At 43.6% G+C, this 18,844-nt stretch overlaps 1 protein-coding gene across 1 annotated transcript; it reads right to left on the reverse strand.

Moving 5' to 3' along the window:
- Window positions 1-310: 310 nt before the first annotated feature.
- On the reverse strand, window positions 311-18,735 carry DESI1 (desumoylating isopeptidase 1). The gene is made up of 6 exons (XM_075078351.1): window positions 18,416-18,735; window positions 7,467-7,488; window positions 6,419-6,488; window positions 5,655-5,764; window positions 4,698-4,820; window positions 311-3,465 (listed from the first exon to the last, which is right to left on the reverse strand). Exons 1-6 carry the CDS (start codon window positions 18,504-18,506, stop codon window positions 3,372-3,374), a joined length of 510 nt encoding a protein of 169 aa, XP_074934452.1. The 5' UTR covers window positions 18,507-18,735; the 3' UTR covers window positions 311-3,371.
- Window positions 18,736-18,844: the final 109 nt, after the last annotated feature.

The raw sequence follows: 18,844 nt of genomic DNA on the forward strand, positions 1-18,844 counted from the left end.
ACAAAACCCATGCTGACAGAACACCTGTCCAGCCTTCACCCATTTCACCCAAGCTGTGTCAAGCTTCAGGAGCGTGGTCTTGATAAGATACCATGGTGCTTAAGTTTCCCAAACTTAAATTAGAGTATTGCCTGTGACCAGTTCTAGCAACGGGCCACAGCCACTGCTACCTCCAGTAGCGGTACCTGGCACAAACTGCTTGGACATATTCACATCTTGCACTTTCCAGCTGGGGCCAGAGTAAAGAAGATGACTTCTGGCCAGCTGCATTTGCTGGGCAGCTGTGTGGACAGACATTCAAACAGGAAAACATGCTGTATTTCTTTTTATTGTAATAGGAAAAAGAACAACAGATAAATCAAAACATCACTTTCTGCCTAAAGACGTTATTAACATTTTTAAAATGGCACAGGGGAACCCCAGCAATATAAGACAGAATAGTAAGTGTGGGCAAAAGGGTTCTGTTCCCTTTCAGGAGTTCAGTTTCCCTGCCCCTTTGTCAATCAGCTGGCTGAAGTTTGTCACCTCTATACACTTACATACGGTCCCCGTTCTAGTTTATATGCCTAGGTATGGCTGGGTGGAATGGTGGAGGTATAGTCCTGCAATTTACATGTAACCACCTTCAGAGAAAATGGGTTTCATAAGAGGCCTACAGGGTACAGAGGTCTCATTACCCAGTAAGACCAAGCAAACAGGATTCCCTCCTACAGTTCTTTTGCCACAAAACACAGAGTCGGTCCCAAGTCCAGAAGACCCTCTAGGAGCTCCTCGGCTATTGCAAACCATATATAGCGAGTGAAATTTCACCCAGTGACCTTAAAGCAGCAGCATTATCTCTGCAAAGGGGCTGCTGAGAAGAGGAAAAGGCAGATTGCAAAATGCATGGGGTGAACATCTTCCTTTTCTTTCCTGCCTCCTGAGAGGATGTAAAAAGTCCTGAAGCAGGCAGCCAGGCAGAAACCAGGCTCAGGATCTCTAAAGCAGTAGATATACAGGGGATATCCTTATTGTACAAGTATGTGGGGCAGAAACCGTGGCACCAGTGCTTCCACTACAGGCAGCTGTGCCTGAAGTGATAGTTTGCTGAAAGACAAGCAACCACAGCCGTGCTGCTTACATGTACCAAACTAGCATACCTAGATGTTGGGCTGTACTGTATCAGCTTGAGTGTACCTGTTCAACTGAGGAAGCTCCAAGATCTCTAACATGCTACAGCATTTTGTGGCATAGTCATGTGTGTATTAAGATGAGAGACTGGTTACTCTTCACAGAATAGGTATGAGAAAAGACTGGAGAGGATAAACACACTAAAGAGGAAAACAAAGCTAAGGCTTAGCAGAAAACAAACTCTTACCAATCCTTCCTCCAGAAGCACCAAACAGCACTCACAAATGATTTATTATAGAATGCTTTCTGCAAACAGGACATTTTGATGGGGGTAGGTTGAAAGCTTTTGTGTAGTCTGATCTGTACTAACTGCTACAGTTGTCTCCAAGTCCAGTCTGCCAAATGAAATGCTTAAGGAGAAGTTGATGGCACAAGCAGAGAATGACAAGGGGAAAAAGGTTTCTGGGCTGCAAGGGCCACTGCTGTGCACTGGGAGCAGGTACACACAAAACTGCAGAATGGACTGACAGCACCTTATTTCCACTTGTGTAGTGACTCCACAAGGTGCAGGGCAACAGAGTATTTGACAGAGTGACTAAACTGCATTTTTCCTCCATTCCACCTCCTCAGAAGTATGAACCACTATAGTCCACACTGAGTAACATCATTAGAAACTTATCAAACTGTATTATTCTGGGAGAAAGAGCCCAGCAGAGAAAAGACATCTCCTTTAGGTATGCAGGAAGTTTCCAGTGCAGGAAGTTTGAGATGCAGGACTGAACTTGCAGCAATACTTTTCACAACAAAGCACTGGACAAAGGCCTATACATTTGCATAGATGCTTTTTCAGCAGCATCTGGGATGTGCAATCCCCATTTATGGAGCATCAGCAATATTCTGGGGTTTGTCTGATGTCCTTCTAGTGTTCCTTCCCAAATGTAACTGCTACGAAATTGTTCAGGAAATAGTGTATATACATGCATGAAAAGAAAATAGTGTGCATATTCTTTCATTCCCCTGATCTTTTTCCACTGCAAATAACTGCAAAGCTAGAAGAATCTTAAAGTAGAAGATGCAGTATTGATATAATCCAATGTCAGTCTAGGGACAGGACTCCTTCTGCATGTATCCCAATAAACTCAATTGTTCCATAGAAAAGCTTAATTTTACTCTTCCTCATTTTCTTTACATTTGGGAAGACCTACCACCTATTCCTCTTACACATAAGCAGAGCCCCTTCTATGATGTGCTTGACTGCTTTGGAAAGAACAGCAGTATCAAAGGAAGTTGGAACTCCTACTCTGCTTGCATCTAGATACTGAAGGCAGAATTGGTCCACCCTGTATTGTCATGCAGTTGCCATGCTATTCCTGCCTTACTGTACTGTAACTCTGGCTTTGTATGAAAAAACCCCACAGCTCTTATGCGAAGGTAAATAGTTAACAGGGTTCTGCCTATCTGCTGATAAGGTTACATGTGAGAAAAAGAAACATTTCACTTCATTTTACTTTCACCTGAAATTTGTTCCCACCACTTCTGCTCATATGATTCTGTTCTTTCAGCTGGTTCTTTCCCATAGCTCTTGGATCTAGCATTACAAGGCTCTCAAGTAACCTTCAGTTCCAGCCTCCCTCCCACACACAGCTGGTCCCACTGAAAGTTTCAACTTCTGAGTGTGACGCTGACACATGGTTCAGCTCAATCACCTTGATCACACAGCTGTGCCACTGCAAATATTCTAATCAGATGAGTTCAGCTTTTCCCCTGAGCAAATAACATAATGTCAATGAAATATGCAGAAGGCTAATCGTGGGACACCATTTCCTAGGCTACCAATACTTCGTCTTTTTATTACAGACTTCAGCAAATACCCCCATAATATAGGCAATGACAGGAGAAAGAGATGCAAGCCTGCAAGGGATGGCTAGGACATCCCCTTATATGCTCCAAATTGTGTCACAGGCCCTTGAATGCTCATGGAATGAATTCCCACTTACCAGTTACTTAGAAAGTGTCAGCCTACTTAAACAAGACAGCCTTTACTTTATAAATTAGTGTAATACTATTAGAAATTATGGTAATCTTTTTGGTAGCGTTGTCTTTCATGCACCCTGATAAATCCTCTCCCTAGGAAATTTTAAAACTTGTCTTGTAACTTCTGTAGAGTTAATTCTGATGGGAAATTATAAAATAGAAATCTGGTAGATTCATGTTTAAAAAGGAAGAGGCCTGGTGAGACTGGGCACACTGGGTCACTCCTGTTAGCTCTGTCCATTATGTCTGCTGAAGGTATTTCCTCCAGGTGGCTGGATCTGGATGGAGTCCAGGAGGGGCCTTAAAGCTTGTCCAAAAGGTCTGAGAAGGTAAAGAAATAAACATCTCAAATAGTTTACTTGATGGACAACTTTTTTCATTTACTAGTGAAGGGCACTCACTTCCTAGAGTGCAATCAAACCAACACTGTAGAAGCAAATTTGAAAAGCAGGCTTCCACTACAAACTAAAGCAAACTAATTTAACCTATAAAAGAGAGTTTTCTGTTCAATAACTAAGAATGTTAAACGTGATTTTATATAATCTAGTTCTGAGTCCTAACATGCCCAGACTGCTCATGTGGTAATACTGTGTCTGAAACTGGTTTTTAGTAATTCATTCTACTTAAGTATGTGAACAAAATCCCTGTTATGCAACTGCAGTGCTCCATCAAGTACCACATCAATATTAAAGACTGCTAGAAGAATAGCCCTGGCTCCCTTATGAAACAATGGTTTAACACTCACAGAATAATTTCTGTTGCAATCTGTAGCACCTGATTTATCTTTCCATATGACTCACTCTGCTATAGACTCTGATTTTGAGAGATCTGAAGTGATAAGAACCCAGGGTAGAAGACATGTGTCTCCCAAATAACGTGATATACCATGGTTATGAGAAATAAGACCTAAATGATGGAGCTTGGATCATCCCACTGGGATCCTTCATTAGCTAGTAGCTAAAAAAAAAGAAAAAAACAAAACAAAAAAACCACCCCAAAACAAAAATAACACAAAAAAAGAGAGAAAAATCCCCCAAACCCAAAAATCCCCCCAGCTGAGCTGAACTACCAGGCAGGAATTCTTCATTTCCTCTTCTTCATATCCTCTTCTTCTATCCAGTCCTAGCTTTAAAACTGCAGGATTAATTTTAAAATCACATCTCCCCTGCCTCTTCACAAACAAAGCTGACACCTCTACTGCAATTACAGTGCTAAGAGTAAGAGAAGTGACCTTTAACAGATACCGGTTTCCAAGATGAAAAAACTTGCACCATTTTCTGAAACTTTTTATGCTTATCTGGTCACATATGAGCCCATCACAAAATAACTAGTATAAGTTAAAGGCAGAAGAACAATCTTCTCCTGTCAGTAATACCACTGCCAGTCAGCACTTGTACAGTGTTGTAAGCGTTGAAGTAAAGCAAAGAGCATCCTCTCATCTTATGCTGGTTCTCAGAGAGAGCCAGCAAGAACTGGTACCGCTGGCTCTGTCAAGTGTTTAAGCATTAGCACAAACCTAATGACTTAAAGAGAGCAGCGGCATGCATACTCACGTGGCAAGAACTTCAGCTGGAAGGTCAGTGATGTAGGAAGGGATTTTTCTTCCTGTCAGGAACTGTGCCACTTCGTTACTGAAGGTGTTGCAGTTATGTTCAAAGAGGTTATAAGACTCTCCTCTGTGCCACAGGAAGGGAATTGAAACATAAAAAGCCAGACTCAATAAATCTAACAAGCAGAAAAACCTAGACCCCTAATGAGGAACATCTCCTTACATTAAAACTTTTTTCCCCACAAAGAATTCTAAGGCAGACAGGTAAAATACAGACATCAATTCACCTTTAAATTCAATTGAATCAGAGTGGAAAATGACATCGCTCTACATCACTGACTTTATACTATGTTTTTTTGGAGGATAAGTGCGGTCGGGTTTCTTCAATTAAAACCACAGAAGGAGTAATGAGAAATCACACGAATTATTGACATTGAAATATAGTCAGAACACTAAATGCTACCTTTCTGTTCTTGTGAGAAGTAGACTAGACTCTTCAACAGTAAAGACCTTGCTTCTACTCATCTGAAAGTTGGCAACTTTACTACAATGCTTCACCTATGACTCATGGGGTACAGCCCTATTTACTGAAATATTTAATACAGTGTCTTAATTTTCCCTGGTGATTCTCTCAAAGGGATTTCAGGCATTATTCCATTTTACAAAAAACAGTGTGAAAGACTTCGTGGCAGAATGCTTTCCCAGCATACCTCAAGGCTGGCATGCCAGAGGGTTGCCTAGCTGGTAGCTCCTTGTGTATCGGTGCATCAGTTCCAGTCTCATATTTGGAGGTTACCAAATAATACACTAAGCAGAAAAAGCTTTGTGAGCTTGGTTTCATAACTGGTTCATAACCAATCCTTTGTGAGGATTCGTTTCATAATATCTTCCTCCATTCTGCATTCCTTCCCCTATAGGCTTTTTTTGTTATACAGATTTTATAGTATGAGCTGCTACTTACCGGAACATCGATTCCCCCAAAGAGGAAAGATATTCCAGAAAAATTTCTTCTGTGACTTCAGTGTTCCCCAGGTCAACAACTGAGTCTGGGGGGCCAAGAAGTGTCCCTCCCTGTAAAAATTAACAGCCAGACGACAGTGTTAAATGGACAGACTGAATTCTTTTGGATGACTCTACTGAATAGCACTACCATGGCTTGTCCACACACAAAAGGAGGAACTTTTGATATGTTTGTCAAGCAAAAAGCCCTACTGTCCTCCCCTGTTCTGCACTCAAAGAATGAGAAGTAACATGAAACTTACACTTCACCTTGTATACTTGGCTTTTTGTGCTGCAAGCTCTAAGCTATGGCAAAATTCTGCTTTAGAACAATGGCCCATCAGTTTTGCCTCTCCAAGGACAGAAAGATCTGACAAAACATCATGAATATTTTTTTTTTAATCTTAAGAAGGATGCCTTGAGTTGCCAAGTCTGCATGTAAAACCTATTGATACAGAATTAGGCAAGGTGTCACTCTGGCAATGCAGCTGCAGAACGTAGATAGACTCTACCAGCAGAAGCAACTCCAAACCTGTATTTTGTTGGGCTTAAACCCACTGTCCATGTTCCCTTTTCCTCAGATGCCCTGGGTAGCCATGGCAAGCAGCCACATCTGGCTGAATTTAGAGGCCTCTTGCTGCTTTTCTAAAAGACAGTGACCCAAGCAATTCTGATCATGTAATCCTATCACAAAATTATCTTATCAGAAAAATAAGTTTAACTTACAGGTGCACAGCTGGAGATTCCTTCACTGCCATAGAAGAACTCATCCTTATGGACTATTATGGAGGTGTGCCTGCCACAGAGAACAAAAAACATGTGAAACAAAGGAAATATTTAACCTAGCACATAAATCACTGGTAAATTTATGTGCTCAAGGACATCATGAAGTGAATAACTGGAAGATAAGGTCAATGTCTTTCTGTGAGTGGGAACAGGATCTGCTGGGACATGAATAGACAGGGAAGCAATGATTATCAAGCTTACTGTAACTCTGTAACCAGTTGGGAAAAACACACTTAGCTACCTGCTCAAGCATGAAGGAACATAGGAAGAGAGCAACCTCCACACCAGGATGAGACCTCCAGCAGCCTCTTTCAGCTAAAGAGCTGAGGATGAAGTCACAGAGATAGACAGAGCTAGCCCTGCTACCACACTGGCAGAAGTGCATGTCTGATAGACACTGACTGAGAAGGTCAGACAATCACTGGAGATGGATCAACAGAGAGGACAAGGGTTTGCGCGGGTTTTGCCTTTTTTAAAAAAAAAAAACAAAAACACACAAAAAACCACACACAAAAGAAAAACACCAAAAAAACAAACCCTCTTGATATGAATTATAGCAAATTGGGGTGTGTTTCATAACCAAATGTAGCCACTGCTCTTATATGCAGAAGGCCTGATTCTGTAACACCTTCTTCCCACCCACTCCTTTACTCTCATATTTAGTCATCCCTGCAATCAGAAGACAAAGTGCTTGGGACAAAGACAATATCCTACCCTTGAAAAAGTGTACAAGTGCACTAAAACACAATAATTACCACCAACACTTTTTTTCATGGGGCCCACTGAGCTTTGAATGGAGAAGTTTAAGCAGCACCTGACTGTACATCATCTTACTGTCAATCTGCATTCAGGAACAGAAAGTGCCTTGGTCTCTCTTCAGCACCAAAATGCTCTTAAGATCTGAAGCATATATAATCTCATATTTAAAATACCTCCTACACCACATAGTGTTTAACACATATTATGCAATTTAAATCTAGTCACTTACCAGATGCCATCCAGCTGTTTCCCTGTATGCAGAGAAAAGAAGAGTTATTAGCAATGTATTTTTCCAGATTTCAGCCTACTTTCCGTCAATCACTTAGGAACCATGCTTATTATTTCATCACGACAGTAATACCAAAGATTTCATCCCAGAGTTCCTTCTGAAGAAGCAGAAAGTCATTCTTTCATTTGAACTACTCTGTCCACACTACCGCTGTACTTTTTTCCTCCTGCACACAGAGGTGGCAATGCCATCCTATCCTGCCATGCTTACCTTCCTTGGGCTTTTGCCTACAGACCAAGAAAAGAAAGCTTTTCCTAAAATTAGAGTCTTCAGTCAGGACCAGAAGAGTTTAATTTTACACTGATTTCATAACTGCAGGCAGTTAGCCAGCACAGAGTACTCAGTTTTCTTTTTCAGTAACTGATGAGAGATCTGACTTGAACATATGATCAGTGGTGATAGCCTCTATAATCTATTCCAAGATTTCCTCCTTTCCCTCCTTCCCTCCCTCACCCTTAAAAATTAACAGTTTAAGTGGGAGTCAGGGACAAGAAGTGCAGGGTTGAAGTTTATGCAAGTTATAACATTGCGTGTTTTGTAGAATACAGCAGTGAAGATTTGCTTCAGGCACCACTAAACTGATAATACCGTTGCATCTTAGAGAAAAAAATCCCTTCCAAAATGCTTTTCCAGTTCCCTAGAAGCAGGAAACCTAAAACTCTCTGTGTTGATGGTAGGCTCTCTGGATCAAACTTCTCTTCAAAGGGTCACCAACTGTTACTGCTCTAGGCTCAATCATTTTATCTACTATAACCTAAAGGCTTGGTGCCTGGTATTGTACCCCTTTGTAAATTCATAGGCAGCAACAGCATTCTATGACAGATGCACTATAACTATTTTCCCAAACAAGGCACACAGCACCCAGAAAAGTGGATTTAGAACAGAAAAAACCCATGTGAATACCAACATGTGGTATTCTCCTGAACCCAAGTGGTAGACAGAGTGCTCCTCTGCCATAACTTTTGCTTGCTTGCAGCAGGCTCCTAATCCTTTTAGTCAGCCTCCACATATAAGCACTCTCCCCCAGCAGACCTTTCCCCATACCACTATCCTTTATATACAAGCAGCACCTCTTCCAAGACATTTTGTTTTTATTGTTCAACTTTTAGATACCAGAATGTGATGTGATGATCTGCTGAAGTCATCTACAGGCTTCCCAGAGCTAGATAAAAACCACTGTAGATGTGATAAAAAAAGCCACCTGAACATGAGAGGCACCATTCTAGTAAAATCTTGTTCAGAAAGCACTGATGGGTTAACTTTTGGCCAAGAGGCTTGGCTCTGGTTTGGACACCATCTGTTTGCATCACACCAGCCTCAAGTCTCCCAAAGCTAGCCTCAGACCTTCTTGTTTCCTGAATTCTAAGCCATTATGTCTCGATACTATCTCACTCCTTTAAAAGCAGCCTCAGAGCTGTGGTCTTCTTTTTAATGCTTTATGCAAATGCTTGCGACATTCAGGCTTTTCTTAGCTATCTCGAGGGCCACTGCCTTAACTGACCTTAACTCAGGATTTGGTTGCATCCCTCATCACACTGTCAGCTTTGCCTCTCCCTAACAACTATTCCATCAGCCACCCTGCTTGTATTCCCACAGCTTATGATGCTGAAAGTGCACTGCAACTGCTTTTCAAAGGCTGGAATCAGATGCTCAGAATAACAATGAATTATTCCACTCGTTAAAAAGTTTGGTAAAAATGAAGCTTAGCTCAGTTGCATTCCGCTGCTCTTCCCCCATGATACCCAAAAAGGAAGCAGAACGTTACGCACTGGGCCCCAGTTAGTGTGTCAGGGGCCTAAAGCTAGACAGTGGTTTGACAGAGCAATATTTCATCCCTCAGTCTCCAGGATGCTGGCTTCTCTGCTGAAACTTTAGGGGTCACTCTTCCTCTGTTGGTGTCCAGCTTCTTCTAAGATACCTGGTGCGGTAGCAGGGATGAGTGCATTGTCCCAGTTCCACTTGTCATGTGGAAAGACATTCTCCAACTGTCCTTACTTAGATCAATGGCCTGCAGGGAGGCAGAGGCGTTGCCTTTCGCTTTCTATAGGCAGAGGGTCTCTGAGTGTTTATTGCCTCCCCTCTGTCAGGGCTGCTTTGGCCTATGAGTGCCAGGAGTTAATATGCTACTTTGAAGCAGCAGTAGCTCTTTGAATTCTTTCTCTTGGGCAAAACCAACTTTCTGTCATCATTAGGACTGGGCAAAACAGAGGAAGAGAGGTAAAACTGATGAGGATAACCCATCAAGAGTTCTGAGAAAAGGATGTTTATGTGTCCAAGCAAGGAATAAACAATCACTACCACATTTTTTCCACTCAAGTCTGAAGCAAAACTGGCACAGGGAGAGACACCTGCTTCAGACGAGGGTCGTATAAGAGTGGAGGCAGGGAAAAGGCTGTTGTGACAATAGAGACATCAGTCGAAGTGAGCACATACAGTTTTGAAGTAGGTGGACTGATCTGTCACTACCATGGATCACAGCCAGGCAGCAAGCATATTCACTGCCAACCTGTCGCACAGAAACGTAGGCATGGAGTAGGATGAAGGCCAAAAGATAGTAGCAATGATGAGAGAAGCAGAGCAGTGTGTTGCAGCATCTCAGTAGCATTTGCTGCCCCTTTAGCATCTCCCACGCTGTTGATCCTCGATCCTCTGGCCCTTGTTCCACACCTTCCCTATCAGAGCTTTCGCCTTGCGCTCTAGAGCTGCCAGAAATCAGTGACACTGCAGGCTCACCAGCAACACATGAGGTAGGGTATGGTGCACCACCCTAACTTTAGCAGCTGGCCTACAACAGGCTCTACCGCTTGGCTTTGCATAGTTAGTGTTCTGCATATCTGTTAATAAATTATTACACATTTGTTCACAATAAATTATTGTTTTCCACTAGAAACTTGAACTTTATCCTTCAAGGTAGAGCAACAAACCATTTCAAAGGCAGCACATACTAGAATTGTATCTGCCCTTTTGCATGCTAAATGGAAAAAGAATATCTTAATATTTACTTCCACACACATTTCCAGCAAACAACGATGAAAGACTTTCCACGTAGTTGCTGCTTTGCACCTAGATTCTGCGTGCAGATGAAAGAGTTATAGCAGATGCTGACGATGTCATAGGTGCTGCCAGGAACCTGCTCATGCAATTACAACATCTACTTGAAAAGATCATTGCAGCAAAAGCTACTACACATTGGGCTGCTCTAGCAAGACTGCAGCCAGCAGCTCAAGGGAGCTGATTCTTTCTCCATTTGATGTTTGTGAAACCACATTTGGAGCGCCATGTCCGCTTTTGGATCCCCCAGTACAAAAGACACTGACATACTGGACTGGAGGACTTGCTGTATTGAAGAGCAGCTGAGAGAACTGGTCTGTTCAGCCTCAAGAAGAGAAGGAAGAGAAATTCCCAACTCAGTAAGAAGGAAAAAAAAGAATTGCCATGAAGGTGGTCAAACACTGGGGCAGGGGTCCAGAAAGCATGTGGGATTTCCATCCTTGGTGATACTCAGAACTCAGCTACCCAGGGCCCTGAAGAATCTGCTCTGGCCAGACCCACCTTGAGTAGAACCTCCAGAGGTCCCTTTCCACTGATGCAATTCTCTGATTGTATGAACAAAACCCAAACAGAATTCAGGTAAGGGACTCTGCATTAGACTGCAGTCCAGCCCTGGGGGGCTCCTCTCTGGCTGTCACACATGAAATCCGTAGCCAACAAGCAGCAGAAACTGCCAGGACAATAACAGAACAGCTCTTGGCAAGTGAAGCTGCCTACAAGGCAGGTCTGTCTGAGGCTGCTCAGCTAGGTCAGTTTGTGCCAAGCCCTGGTTTGATGACTTTAATGGAGATGCTGACCTGCTATTTTTGATTGGCTCCTGTAGGACACAAACCAGGCTGGAATTGCAGAAAACACATGCCAGATCTGCAGCACTGATGATGACAAGGCATCCGTGGTACCTCTCCAGCCTGCTCCAAAATCCCTTTCAGCCGCTGGTGGACTGTGCTTGGTCAGAGACAGCACAAGCCTCTCCATCGACAACACTGTTGGGGGATCCCAAGCCTAAAAAAATCTGCCACTATTGGCCACATACACATCACCCAGAGACATCTACGACCAAGAACTTTTGGTACCCTGCTGCAGATTCCCATGCTGCACAGCTGGCTGTTGTCATCTCAACTCCAAAATGACTAACAGAGTGTCCTGGTTTCAGCTAGGATAGAGTTAAATTTTTTCATAGTAGCTAGTATGAAACTATGTTTTAGATTTTTGCTGGAAACAGTGGTGATAATGCGGAGATGTTTTAGTTGTTGCTAAGTAGCGCTTACACTGGTCAAGGACTTTTTCAGCTCCCCATGCTCTGCCGGGTACACAAGAAACTGGGAGGGGACACAGCCGGGACAGCTGAGCCCAGCTGACCAAAGGGATATTCCATACCATATGGCATCATGCTCAGTATATAAAGCTGGGGGAAGAAGGAAGGGGGTACATTTGGAGTGATGGCGTTTGTCTTCCCAAGTAACCATTATGCGTGATGGAGCCCTGCTTTCCTGGAGATGGCTGAACACCTGCCTGCCCATGAGAAGTAGTGAATGAATTCCTTGTTTTGCTTTGCTTCTGCACGCAGCTTTTGGTTTACCTATTAAACTGTCTTTATCTCAAACCATGAGTTACCTCACTTTTACCCTTCTGATTCTCTCCCTCATGCCACCGGGGGGAGTGAGCGAGTGGCTTCAAGGTGCTTGGTTGCTGACTGGGGCTAAACCACGACACAGAGGAATAAGTCAATGGCCCCCAGCTTCTAAGGAACTCGGGCAGCTCCCTTTCCTGCTGCTCAGCAAGAATCTCAATGTTTGTGGTTGCATCACATAAGAAATTCTGTGCAGATCTTCATGGACACCATCATCTTCCTCCTGAAGTGTTGCCTCTGTTGGTGATCTTCCTCCATGACTTCTTGCCCTTGCCTCAAACTCAGACATTGCACAGAACAGGTGACAGCTCACAACCACTGCCACTCCCGACAAGCTCACGTAAAGCAAGCAGGGCAGCCCGCACTACGGAGTTATTTCTTGCCTTTTGCTGGACATTGTCCACTATGCAGGAAATATGTTGCTCACAGCCTCTGAAGGTTTGATACACATACCAGCCCCAACAGTATGACCAAGCAAGGATTTGCATTGCTTTATTTCCACAGCCAGCTGCTCAAGAGACAGCGTGAGTACAGTATTGCTGTAGCAGTGCTAAGGCACAAGTTGAATGCAGGCCTTGTAGTGACACCTTCCTATAAAGCTGCTTCTGGCAGCACTGTCCAGCTTAAATACCTACAGCAAAACTAATCCAAACAATGCACATGCATATAACGTGGAACAGGAACATCCTGATGGAATGATACTCTTTTGGGCATCAGGTAAAACAGAGAAACAGCAAGGTACCTGAAAAGTTTAAATATTTCAAGGGACAGAGGGCTATTGAGCAGGGAACAGTGTTGCAAATGTAGATGTACACACTTAATCGTACAACTAGTGCACAGTGTCAAATTACCAGGTATTAGCTGTCCCACAGTAATTGCCTGTGTGCAGTCTCAGCCTGAAGCAAATGTGAAGCAAGTCAGCTTAATTTAATCTGCTTCCATTACAAGCTAATGCAAGTCAAGCTACCTTGCATTTATCACAGACCATGAACAGAAAGTTAGTGTTATATCTGTGTCATGGTTTTGGCTGGGGTAGAGTTAATTTTCCTCATAGTAGCTAGTATGGGGCTATGATTTGGATTTGTGCTGAAAACAGTGTTGATAACATGGAGATGTTTTAATTGTTGTTAAGTAGTGTTTACACTAGTCAAGGACTTTTCCAGCTTCCCATGCTCTGCCACATGCACAGGAAACCAGGAGGGGGCACAGTCAAGACAGCTGATCCAAACTGGCCAAAGGGATATTCCATACCATATGACATCATGCCCAGTATATTAACTGGGGTGAGTTGGCTGTGAGTAGCAGCCATCACAGCTCGGGGACTGGCAGCGTCGGTCGGCAGGTGGTGAGCAGTTGCATCAGTTGTTGTTCCCCCCCCCCCCCGGGTTTCAGTTCTTTCTCATTATTTTCCTTTTCATTATATTATTGTGATTATCATCATTATTATTATTATTACTATTTTATTGTAATTATTAAACTGTTCTTATATCAACCCATGAGTTTTCTTACTTTTGCTCTTCCAATTCTCTCCCCCATCCCACTGGGGTGGGGGAAGTGAGCAAGCAGCTGTGTGGTGCTTAGTTGCTGACTGGGGCTAAACCACTACAATCTATGAGTTTAGGGTGATAGCTTGTCAGTCTTTGGAAACCTGATCATACACCTGATATTTGGTGTTGGGTTTTGGGGTGGTTTTTTGTTTTTTTTTTTTTACTTGCCAAGCTGCTTGTATGGATCTTTCCTGAAAGTACTCACTAGAACTCAGGAGGGGATGCCAATTCAGCATAGATCTGTGAGATGCTTAAGCATCTCAAAGATTCAAATTGTTTGAATAAGGCAGAGTATCATATGGCAAATAAACAAGTTCTTTTTTATTTGCTGTTACTGTTCTGTATAACATTTCAGCTCAAATACTTTCATAGTCTTTACTTGAGCCAGAAATCTATGAGAAAAACACAACATTCAAATGCATTAAACAATTCCAGGACCCTCAGCTTAGTCACGTGAATATGGAGAATAAAGTAGTTAGATTTGTTTGTTGTACAACTGATTCAGGAGACTGTCATTGTTAGGATACAAGGGTACTTTGAAAGAAGCAAGCAAGCCCATATAATTTTAGAATACAATCAAATGGGATTACTTTCATGCTTGGATTTATCTGGAAGGCCAAGCAGAAGGGAGATTAGACACTCGCCAATCTATTTTACTGGCAGAGTTAATTTATTAATCTTGAGGACTACATGACATAGCTTATTCCTGTGCATGTTAAATATCAAATGAAAGTGGTGTTTGCATATTAATCCAAATTAGTAGACTGAAGGGCAGAAGAGTTTTGAGACATGAAGGAATTATATGAGATGGGCACTTAGTTTACCCCATTCAGAGTTTAGGCCATCCATCCTTCAAGTGCAAGAACACCTGTTCCTGAGCTGTAAAATAAGGAAAGAATGGGAACCCTAGTATTTTTAACAATATATCTATGCTCCACAATGGATATGCAAGGCCTAGAAGGCCCCAAAAAAGTAGTGAACTGGTCTCCTGTGGAACTGGAAGCAATATAATTTGGTCAACCAGTGTGGGTATTTCTAGAAGTGTGTTGCTTTGCATATTGTTGCAATTTCCTTAGGCCAATCCATTAAGATTCCTGCCCTTTTTTAATTGAAAGTTATCCTAATTAAGTCAAGCACTTTCTCCTATGTGCTACCCAGGGTGCTCAACTGAAGCAAAAGGACTAACAGAGGGAGGAACATGCTTCCCTTCCCTTCTCCTTGAGGTGCCTAGAGAGATAAAGAAGTAGGCTAGATTGGGGGAGGGTAATGCACTTGATTTTCATGAAATCCCTAGCAATTGCTCTGGAGCAGCGCTGAGAGAATCTCACACCGGAGCAATTTAAAACCTTTCAGAATGGGTGGAGGAGAGGTAGAGGAATGCACTGGGTCTGGAAAAAAGGAACAAAGCAGAAGACATCTCCTTTTAGCAGTTACCTTTTGCACTGAATCCTCCTGGGCTGTTAAGTCCCTACAGCTGAATGCACCACTTAAAATTTTCAACCAATACATACTCCCAGTCAACTCATTGTTAATTTATACCACACTGAGCAAAGCTGTTATGGTAACTAAGCTCCTGCCCATTCTCTGAGTCACACTAGCAATAACCTCAATTACAGAACAGGAGAACTTTAAGAACTGCAAGATATTTTTCTTTAAGCTCATAATGCAATAGGATTTTAATCTTCCTTAAAGATTTCTCTGCCTTTGGACTACTTCTTCAAAATCAGCACTGCAAGACGAGCTATTCTGCTTTCCCCTCCACCCTCCACAGAATCAGCTGGATTAAGTTTTCTGTCTTGAAGACAGAAATCTCATTGCATTCTGTTTAACATTTGTTATTTGATCATGTAGTTGGACAGACAAATGTAGTCTCAGACTGAGAATGGGGGGAGGGGGAACAGCACCTGCAAAGATGCATGTAGAGCAACAGTGCACAAAAATTAACCACGCCGCTTCTGATGTCAAAGGCAACTGAACTACAATATTTGGTCATGTATACTTTAAAACAGAAATATTCACTGAAAAATTACATGAAACTCATAGGAAAGTAAGAAGAACAAAAGTAGTCTGGGTAGAAAAAGAGTAAGCTTGCTGAGAAAAGAGAATACATGCCCCAAGGGGCACAACTAAGTCACAGCTAAAGCCTGTTACGACCAGTGCTGTACAGCTCTGCCTTCCAGGCTCATCATTCAACAACAGTGGAGAGAATGGATACTGAAAAAAATTGGGATACCATTTAGTAGTGAGATCTGATCCTTGAATGCTGTACTGACATAATCTGTAATACCTCTGGATCCTATTAGCACAGCAGAAGACACCACGCGGTATTGCTCTTGCAGCGGTCAGCCCCATAAGAAGGGATTCATCCCCCTCTGGAAGGGGGATCTGACCTTCTGCTTTTGAGCATGCTAGGAATTGATTTTCGCACAATCAATAATTGTATTTATTCCTCCTCTCCAACACATATGCATTTCAATATAGGCAATGTTACAGAATTATCACTCAAAGCGAAAGCGTTGTTTCAATCAAACTTGGTGTCTATGGATGGAATACCATAAGTAGAGATCACAAATGCTTAGCACTAAATTACCTAAGAAATCCTTCCCTCTTCAGTTTCTATGACTTTGCCTGATGACATATAGTTTATGAACATCACTGACAGAAAAAATGGAAAAATAGCTATTGACCATCTGGAAGTTGATGTACAGAGAAGTAGCAACAGTTCTTGTTGTTCTTCAAGATAAAAAAAAAAAAGCATGTACATGAGACAAGAGGAGTATTCTCACCAACACTTTGTTCTTGGGGAGGTTTCCAAAATAACCCAGAGGTATGATAAAGCAGAGTCTAAATACACAGAAGATACTTAACTTGAAGGAAAAAAAATGGAACAAACAATGATTTGTTTTATGGGCAACCCAGTTGCTGGATCCACATGATCCCAAACAATCTGCGCGCTGCGTTGTCACTGTGACCACGCAGGCCTAATTGGCCCTGTTCCATAGACACGTCTGAACTCAGCTAGTTACCAGACAGTACTAGTGAGCAACACTTCCCACACTGCTGAGACACACGTTCAGATTTTTAAGTTTTCCTTTTCATTTCTCAGGCTCCTAGAAATTAGCGCCAAACTGTATCGCAAGCTCAAAGTTCTTAAGTTGTTGTTTGGAGAGCATAAAAAGCACCAGAAATGAAGTCATGCACTAAGTGTTTTTAAGTGGAAATTCAGAAAGCTACAAAATCCCAAGATTGACTTTCTGGGTAAGAAGAGAGCTAAAAAGCCTTTGCTTGATCTCTGTGAAGATTGACATGGAGATACATATAGTGACAACCTATTTCTGTACAAGTCTTTGCCTGGACCAACACTTTGAAATAAGATTAGTTAAAAACTGCTCACCTCAAACACAGGTAAATCATGCATACATGTAATCTGTATCTTAAAATTTATAACCCTTAGCACAAGATAAAACGTGGCTATTATGAACTAACAGGTGAAAAGTTACTTCCCTGAGGGCTACACAGAAGCAACTCTGACCACAAAAAATTTTGAGGTTAGCCAGTGCAGGAAACACACATCTCCCAAATTTATTGTTGCTGTCTGGCTAACAGACCACATCACATATGATCTGTATAATATCTTCCTCTCAACTTCTCAAGCCTATCATTGACGTGTATGAAACCTCATGCTAAGAATTATTTGGACTTTCATTTTAAGCTTGCAGGAAAGCACAGAATCTCCTCATTGGACAGATGAGCAAAGTGAATGCCAACAAACTGTAAAACAAGATTACGCAGAGCCATCTGTTCAGACAGGAGCCTGTTGAGAAGTCTCATCTCACACAGACTGCTGGTCTAATACGGGCCAGAGTCTACACGTAACAGGTACAAACCACTCTGTTGCGTTCCTAATTCACACTTCCAAAACTTCAGGCAAAACCTAAGTTTCCATCACATGGCCAGGCCAAGGTTCAGCTGGAAACACACATACTCTTGGTAAGACATACAACAAACTTTTACAAACCCTCTGGAAGAAGAAGGTGGCGAGTTGTGCATCACATGCTGTGCAACACCTAGCCCACTCCAGCCTCACCACAACATGGAGCCGTTTGAACTCAATAACCCTGTAAACAGCAGAAGACTTTCTTCCAGTTCAGCCTTCTTGCTGAGGCATCGCAGCAGCAAGGGTGTCAGGAACTGAGCTTTCCCTCACTTCGGGGGCTAAGCAACACTTTTAATTACCTGTTAGGAAATAACACCGACAAAGTGGCAAAGGACACATGGGGGAAAGGAGGCTGGACTCCTTTCACCTGGGGCTGCCTTACTGGTGAAGCTCATCCTGCTGACAACAGAGACAGGGATGCTGCAGCTAAACCTCACTTTACTCCCGGGCCCTCGAGCCAGGCCCGCACCCTCACAAGCCGTGCTCCAGCCACCGCCGCGGCGCGATGCCCTCAGGGAGCCATTCCCCCGCGTGCCGTTCCCTTGGGAGAGTGGTATCGGGGGCGGGGGGGGGGGAGGGAAGGAAGGGAAGCAACCCCTCGGGCCTGATTTCGGCCCCGTTTCCCGGCGCGGCGAGGCCGGGCCGCGCCGGTCGGTGGAGGAACACGAACCACCCGGGAGGCGGCGGAGGCGGGAGGAGTAGGCCGGGAGCGCCGTGCTCTTACCCAGCATGAGGGGGCTGAGGCGCCGGGCCATGCCCTTGGACAGGTCGTACACATAGAGCTTGACGGGGTGCAGGGCCAGCGGCTCCTCCATGGGGGTGCGGGCACCGCCGCCGGGCGGCACCCGGGGGCCCTGGCAGATACCCGCCGAGCGCCGGGAAGCCGAGGGGAATGGGAAAAGGCGGCCCCGGTACCGCTCCCGTGCAGCAGCAGCGCAGACCGTGAAGTGACAGAGGGAAAGGGGCGAAGTGGCCTCTGCGCATGCGCTGCAGCAGCAGCTAGCCGGGCTGCCCCGTCACTGCACCTTATGCACAGCGGAGGGGCGGAGAGGGAAGGGGGAAGTGGGAAGTGGAGGGGTCGTCGCGAGGGGCGGAGCTAGAGACTGTGGGTGGGGATGGGGAAGTCCCCCTGTCATTGGCTGAGCCACACGCA

This window comes from Phalacrocorax aristotelis, chromosome 1, assembly GCF_949628215.1.
Source record: "Phalacrocorax aristotelis chromosome 1, bGulAri2.1, whole genome shotgun sequence".
NCBI lineage: Eukaryota > Metazoa > Chordata > Aves > Suliformes > Phalacrocoracidae > Phalacrocorax > Phalacrocorax aristotelis.